At 44.1% G+C, this 7474-nt stretch overlaps 1 protein-coding gene across 1 annotated transcript in view; it reads right to left on the bottom strand.

Moving 5' to 3' along the window:
* Positions 1 to 7474, bottom strand: part of Naip (NLR family apoptosis inhibitory protein) — a gene marked incomplete at its 5' end in the record, with an annotated part of 32526 nt that overhangs the window by 10685 nt on the left and 14367 nt on the right. Inside the window, 10 exon segments of the mRNA XM_033762623.1 lie at positions 827 to 1120; positions 1123 to 1152; positions 1155 to 1552; positions 1554 to 1843; positions 1845 to 1971; positions 1973 to 2140; positions 2142 to 2323; positions 2325 to 2384; positions 2386 to 2664; positions 2666 to 2885. Of these exon segments, the coding sequence (XP_033618514.1) occupies positions 827 to 1120; positions 1123 to 1152; positions 1155 to 1552; positions 1554 to 1843; positions 1845 to 1971; positions 1973 to 2140; positions 2142 to 2323; positions 2325 to 2384; positions 2386 to 2664; positions 2666 to 2885 (2048 nt within the window).

Genomic DNA, 7474 nt, shown 5'->3' with positions numbered 1-7474 from the left:
CACAGTGGCCATTGTAGCGATGAGTACACAGACTGACTGTGTTGGCAGGAGCTATGCTTGCTTTGCCCCTCATGACCCTGTGCCTATCACCACCACAGTCAACCCCAGGAGGCGCGCACACCACACTCCAACTGCATTGTTCACCACTTTGGGCACTTAGAATGCTTCAAGAGGGCTTTAAAATGAGCCCAAATGAGGGTCAAGGGGAACTGGAAGAAGCTCAAGGAGAATTAAGGCAGATAAACGGTGTGTGGTGGCGCACACCTGTAATCCCAGCACTCGGGAGGCTGAGGCAAGAGGATTGCTGTGAGTTTGAGACCAGCCTGGGCTACATAATGAGTTCCAGGTCAATCTCAACTACAGGGTCAGACCTGTCTCAAAAAACAAAAAACAAATAATAATATGAGTACATGAAAAGATGCTCTACATCATTCAGACATTATCTCTCAAAGAAGCCAAGCCTAATAGGCAAGTGGGACAGGAGAAATTTTCAAACATCATCTACAAATAGATCATTATTTACTAAGAACAAGTAAATGCATGTCTACTTACTAAGGGGCCTTAATTATTGATATTCACTTTTTATTAATTTTATTAACCAGGAGATGCTCAGATTCAAACAATCTGAGTTATTTGAAAACCATTCTATTATTCAGGGGCCTTTCATTCATTTATACTAATAGCCCTCCCAAGTGAGTGAAAGTTTATTTTATATTTCTATCAAGGAGCATTTATGAGCTATGGCTTTAGAAACATACGTTACTTAAAGCTAAAAGAGAAAATAAAATGTCACATCAGAATAGTGCTCCAAAGTACATCAGGCTACCTTGTAATTGGACCGAACACGAGATATTGAGAGACTGCAGGGCCAGCAGGGCGAGCAGCAGCTCCTGTTCTGCTGTGTTGAGGTGGACACTGCACAGGGTGCACTTGGTGACAACCACTTCGTTCAGCTCCAGTGCAGGGCGGATGCTCTCCATGAAGCTGCTGCTGCCCTTCACATAGAGTTCAATGTCTTGGAAGGTGGAGAAGACAGTTGTCAGCACTGAGAGCACCTCAGGGATCATTACGTTCTCATTGGCAATGTGGACTTGCAGCAGGGGAAGCTTGTGCAGCTTCAGAGTTTCCAGAAGCTGCCACTGATGTCTGGCAGCTGGCAAACTTTAGATTCAGGTAACTCTTGATGGTCTTTTCTTTCTCCACTAAATCCTGTACCCGTTTGAGAGTTTCAAAGGCAAAAGCATAGTCCTGATCTACTGTTGGTGCCTGGGGTCTGTCTAAACATCTTTCCAAGATATTACTATCTGGTATGCATCTCAGCTTAATGCCTTTTAGCGAGACTGTGAAACTCCACAGCACTAGGAGGCTTTCTGCATAGTCAAAGAAGTACTGTGAGTTAAGTACCTTCAATGGCAGGGATCTCCCTTGTAGGTATTGTGAAATAAACGGAACACATGTAGCAATAGTATTGCTTTCATAAGCAATCGTTAGGGCAAAATCCAGTAAAAATTCTGATAGCACAAAGCACTGTTCTGGACACAGCTGCTACAGTAGCCTGTGTATGCAGTGGGATTTCCTCTTCATGCTTTGGGGAGTCACCATTTCTGGGCGGATCTTCCAATGACTGTTTACTATCTGCCAAATGAAGCAAATCAGAAACCATCTTTGGCCCCACCTTTGTTGAAGAGTAGCTGCAGACATATTTTTCAAAGTTATAATAGGAGCTTACAGCCAGCATGGGTGAGTTAATTTGTTTCAAACAATAAAGTCCCAAATCTTGATCTTCCTGCCTATCTGAATCCAGCAGTTCACTCAGCCTCTTCCCAGCAAGAAATTCCTGAAATTGCAGGATTTAAAAACTGAAAGACGGGTCTTAGTCTCTGGACTGTGAAGCTGCTCATCAAGCATATGGTGAGATCCTCATCTCCATCAACCCCTGCTTCTTCAAGGTCATCAGCACTAAACTCGAAATGAGATGAAAAAACCTTTTCAGGGCCAGCTCCCACAGCAGGACACAGTTGCTCTGAAAAGCTCATCTGGAGTTTTATGCTGTAAGAAAAGGTATCCCATGTAGGCCTTGAAAACAGCCATACGGTCGAAAGACTGAGCAAAGGGTACCGAAACACAGACTGCCGCCACAGAGAGGCATTTTGTGAATCCCCTGCAGGTACATGTTCTTCCCAAAATGCACCATGAGCTTCCAAAGCCGGGGCAGGGTTTGTGGGAAAAGCCGCCATAATATAGAAAGGGTGCTGTAAAAGGGAAACCCCTTGACCTCAGAATTGTATTTGGGTGTCAGCAGAAGTCTCTGCCCATTTGTACGGGACAGCAATTAATCGGCAAGTCCATGACAAGTGGCTGCTCTGGAAAAGTGTTTCTATGACTCCGGGGGGCTGAGCCCCTTGCTCTGCAGTCATCCAGCAGGAATAAGACCTGGTTCTCCAACTGCCAGATGACGTTCCTCAGGCTCATTTCACTCACAGTTCCTTCTGGCACTAGGAGTTGGTCACAGATGATCTGGACCAGCCCCTGGTCTGAGCTGGTGGGACTGAGGGACAGGTAGAAAACCAGCTGGAACCTGTTTGACAGGGAACAGCATCCTGATGCCCAGACGAGAACAGTCTTCCCACTGCCAGCTTCACCCTCCACACTCATGACAGAGTACCAAGTTGGCCAAGACCTCAGGCAATGTCGGGGGATCCTGCACAGGGCGGCTCCAGCACTTGGCAACAAGGGCCAAGTCACACCACAGCAGGTGGTCAGTGAGGAGGCTGGAAGGGCTCTCAAGCAACAAGTGGCGGAAAAGGGCACTGGTTCAGGCGGCTCTCAGGTGCTCACTCAGATTGTTCGCCTCTTGAAACCATGGGGCTCCCCCTGTGCCACCTCTGCGGAAAGAAGGAAGATCCATAGTCACTTCTCAACCTCAATCCCTACTCTTCTTGCCCCATGACGGTGCTTGTCCATCATGGTTGAATCGGGACCTTCTATGGCTAGCTGCCAGTTTGGGATCCTCCCCCTAGTTTTTCCACAAAATCAGAAAGTGGGAAGCATTTGCTCAAGCACTCTCCTTGACAGAATGTGTGCTTCTTAGGAACTCTAAGGAATCCTGCAATCTCCCACTTAAAAGTCTCAGGAGAAGAGCCAGGTATTTAGTTCAGTGGTGCCACACCTGCCTCACAAGCACAAGGTCCTGAGTTTGATCCCTGGTATGGGGGTCGGTGGGGCTGTCTCAGGAGAGAAGCCTGCTGCATGATTTGCATCTGAGACACACTGATTACCTTTGATTCAATCTGGAGAGCCCACAGGAACCTAGCTTTCTCTCATACACAGTACTATACTCTCCATTCTGATGTCTTTCCTCTCCAGGAGCTCTTTAGACAATCACACATATTTTTTTCTTTTCAAATTTCTACCTACAAATATCTTTACAAACACATACAACACCGTGGGCCAACCCCTAGGTTCTTACCTGGCATATTAAAGAATTAATTGCTGTGGGATCATCAAGCTTGCTTTCACTTGTGGTTTCCTTTGAAAAATAAAATTCTTTATTAAATCAAAATCTGCCTAAGAGAGAGGGCATCATATTATCATTGGAAACAAACAAACATCTTCTAAACACAGTCCACAGTTGAAAACTTATGCTGACTGGGGAGGAAAGGAGTGCTGGAAATAGATCATCTGTAAACATCTGCAAGTGTATGTGTGTTCTGGTATGATACACATGTGAGCACTGTCCAGGGAATCAGAGCCAGAGTCTAGAGCAAGAAGGCCCTGCCAAAATCACCATGCATAGCCTCTGTCCTTTGTTCTCTATCACATGCTTGTTATCATACACGTATGATGCAGAAAGGTTATATTTCCTCCTTCCAACAATAAGCTATTAATATGTCCGCAAACTTTCTTCTTCAGTGTCATTTTTTATGTCAGATGGGTAATGCACAGACATATGGGATGAGGTCTGAGGGAGGCACATCTCACACAATCACCATTTACAAACCACAAAAGATCTCCATGTTGTTCTTTCATTTTTATTTATTTATTTATTTTGGTACCAGAGATCAAACTCAGGACCTTGCACTTGAGGCAGGCAGCAGAACTACTGAGCTAAATCTCGGGCCCTCCATGTTTTTTTTAAAAATTAGGTGTTGTTTGTGTTATGGTTTATATCTAAAATGTTCCCTACTAGTCTCAAATTCAGAGGTGGGTGTACCTGGAGGGGTGGATCCCTGGAGACATGACCTGAAAGGATGTAATCCTTTTGGGGGTTTTGTTTATTTGTTTGTTTTGGGGGTTTTTTTGAGACAGGGTCTCACTATGTAGTTGAGCCTGACCTGGAACTCACTATGTAACCCAGACTGGCCTTTAACTCACAGCGATCTTCCTTGACTCAGCCTCCCAGTGCTGGGATTACAGGTGTGCGCCACCATGCCCAGCCTCCTTAATGTCTTTTTTAAATTCACAAATAAAGAGCTGGGCATGGTGATGCATCCCTGTAATCCCAGCATTTGGGAGGCTGAGGCAGGAGGACTGCTGCGAGTTCGAGACCAGCCTGGACACCTCGTGGTGCCCCTTTCTACACCTTGCACATAAAAGGTGATTGGTAGCTATCTGGAGAATTTACACTGAGTGATTCTTGTTCAAAGCAGTTTTCAATCACATGATCACATACCACTGAAACATAACATATCATTATTTCAGGAAGTTCACAGTTCTGAAGGTCTAGAATCACTTCCACAGAGGACTTCATATTTTGAGGAAATGTACAACTAAGCATGGAAGTTAAAAGGTATAAAAATGTACTCAGCCTGGACTTTAGCTCAGTGGTTCTGCCGCCTGCCTCACAAGCACAAGGACCCGAGTTTGATCTCCAGTACAGAAAAAAAAAAAAGGTTTGCGTGTGCTGGCACAAGCCTATAATCCCAGCACTTGGGAGGCTGAGGCAGGAGGATCGCTGTGAGTTTGAGACCAGCCTGGGCTACCTAGTGGGGTCCAGATCAGTTTCAACTACACAGTGAGACCCTGTCTCAAAAACAAACAAAAAAAAAAACACCAAAATTTAGCTGGGCATGGTGGCACACACTGGTAATCCCAGCACTCAGGAGGCTGAGCAGGAGGATCACTGTGAGTTTGAGACCAGCCTGGGCTACATAGTGAGACCTTGTCTCAAAACAAACAAACAAACAAAAATGTACTCAAACATTTGCATTAGATTTTATAAAAATGCTATTAGAGTTTTTGTGACAATCATTAAGTGTAAAACCACTATTTTCAGTGATTCTATTGGTGCCCCTGTCACACGGGACATTCACGCGTAGCTCTGAGCAGGAGGTGTGTGTGTGGCTATGGTGCAGAGTGACGCCACCCAGGATTGGTGGAAGAGCATATTTAACACTCATATAGGAAGCCAGCGACAATGAACTAAAGAACCAAAATAGAGAAAGCTCCATCTATGGATTCTGGAACAAAGCAGGACATTAGTGGGAAAACTGGTAAAGCAGAATTTAATTATTAGTAATGTAGCAAGTCTTAGAGAAATATACTACACAGTAGTATAAGACACTGGCACTGGGGGAAACGGGTAAGGTAATATACAGAAACTCTCCATTTATACTTTTTCTGTAAATCTAAGTTAAAACTATTTGCCAGACACCATGAAATCAGGACACAAATCACCTCTAAACTTGGGGAAGCAGTGTACATGAAGGACCAGGAAAGAGAAGTCGCCAGAGCTCTCCCTGCCTTGTATGCTTAGACAGGTGAAGAGTATACAGGTAAGTAGAGATGGAGAAACAGAACAGCCAGTGGTCCTGGGCCCATTACAAAGCGGAAAATCACAGAGCAGGGGTGAAACATGAGGACACTTTGTTATTTTCCTTTGCTTTGTAAAAGAAAATTATCTCCCACATCTGAAAAAGGCCCAGTGAAAAGTCAGTCCCCAGAGAGTTTAGGAATAGAGACTTAAGGTACAGAAAGCAGCAAGTAGGACTCCTCATGTTTCTGCCCAAGGCTAACCATGTGAAGACCTATCAAGCAAAAGGACTATGAAGGAAGATACAATAGAATTTTTTTCCTAAAAATAAAAGCTAATAAAGATCCAGGTGTGGTGGTGTACACCTGTAATTCTAGAAATCTGGGAGGAGGAATGCAAGTTCCAGCTGAGGCAAGAGGAATACAAATTCAAGCTCAGCCTAGGCAACCTAGCAAGATCCTTTGTCAAAGTAAAACATGAAAAGAGCTGGGGGTATAGGTATGCAATAAAGTGAGTCACCAGCAGAAGTGTACAAGAACTGTGCCACAGGGAATGTTCAAGGACACTCTTCAGTTAGAAGGAAGAAGACATCGCCCAGAAGAAATGGCTTCACCTGAAGGAATAGAGAATGCCAGGAACGGTCACCGTGAAGATCTCAGAGGACTACAGGATAAGTAGTTCAGAATGGAGCAAGTCAGAAGATTTTAGGAGAGACTCCTTCAAGATTGATTGGCCTGCTGTGGTCGCACCTGTAATCCCAGAATTCAAAAGGCCGAAGCAGGCAGATCACCTGGAATTTGAGACAAGCCTGGACTACATAATTAATTTTGTTCATATTAGCACTATTCACAATAGCCAAAAGGTAGAAAAAACCAAATGCTCATGAATGGGTGAGTGGAAAAACAAAATATAGTGTACCTATATGGAATATTATTTAGCCACAAAAAGGAATGAAGATACTAAGACAGGGATAAGCCTCAAAATGAAATGCTAAGTGAAAGAAGCCAGACACAAAAATATTATATTGTATGCTTGTATCATATGAAATATCCATTATGGGTTAGTCTGCAGACATGAAGCAGACTGGTATCTGCTACAGGCTAGGTGTGAACAGGTGCGGAAAGGCAAGGAGAGACTGCTTAATGGACACAGAGTTTGATTTTAGGGTGATGAAAATGTTTGGAATTAAATAGATGGGGTGGTTGTACAACACTGTGAATGTAAACACCACTGAATTATGCACTTTAAAAAGGTTAATAAATAAGCATACTTCTTATAAAAATAAAAAGATGTACAGGAAGGCAAAATAAATAACAGTGTACAAGACTCAGCTCTGCACAGCACTGGTGTAGTTATGATAGGGTAAACAGAATGGAAACATAATGATGTGACTGAAACTGAGACAGAACTGTGGTAAGAGGAGAAAGGGTCCCAGGGGCAAGAGGTCAAAGAGTTGCACCTTTCACTTCGTTGTTCCAGGGATGCGCATTCATTGACTGACATGCTGACTGCAACCACTGGTCTTTATTAGGGAATCCTGTTCCCTTCTCTAGTTGAACTGTGTAACAGTCGTAAGCTAGTGAGGCAATGATCTGTCTAAGACTCTTGGCCCGTGACGTGGTCATCAGAACAGTCACCCAACGTGCCCACATACAGTGTGTTGTGAGAAACACCCTTTCCCTGCCAGAAAACTGAAACTCCACAGGGAAGAGATTTATGTCT

Source organism: Fukomys damarensis, unplaced genomic scaffold (assembly GCF_012274545.1).
Source record: "Fukomys damarensis isolate Sample0158 unplaced genomic scaffold, DMR_v1.0_HiC HiC_scaffold_1, whole genome shotgun sequence".
NCBI classification, from domain to species: Eukaryota; Metazoa; Chordata; class Mammalia; order Rodentia; family Bathyergidae; genus Fukomys; species Fukomys damarensis.
This window is presented reverse-complemented; position numbering and strand designations above follow the sequence as displayed.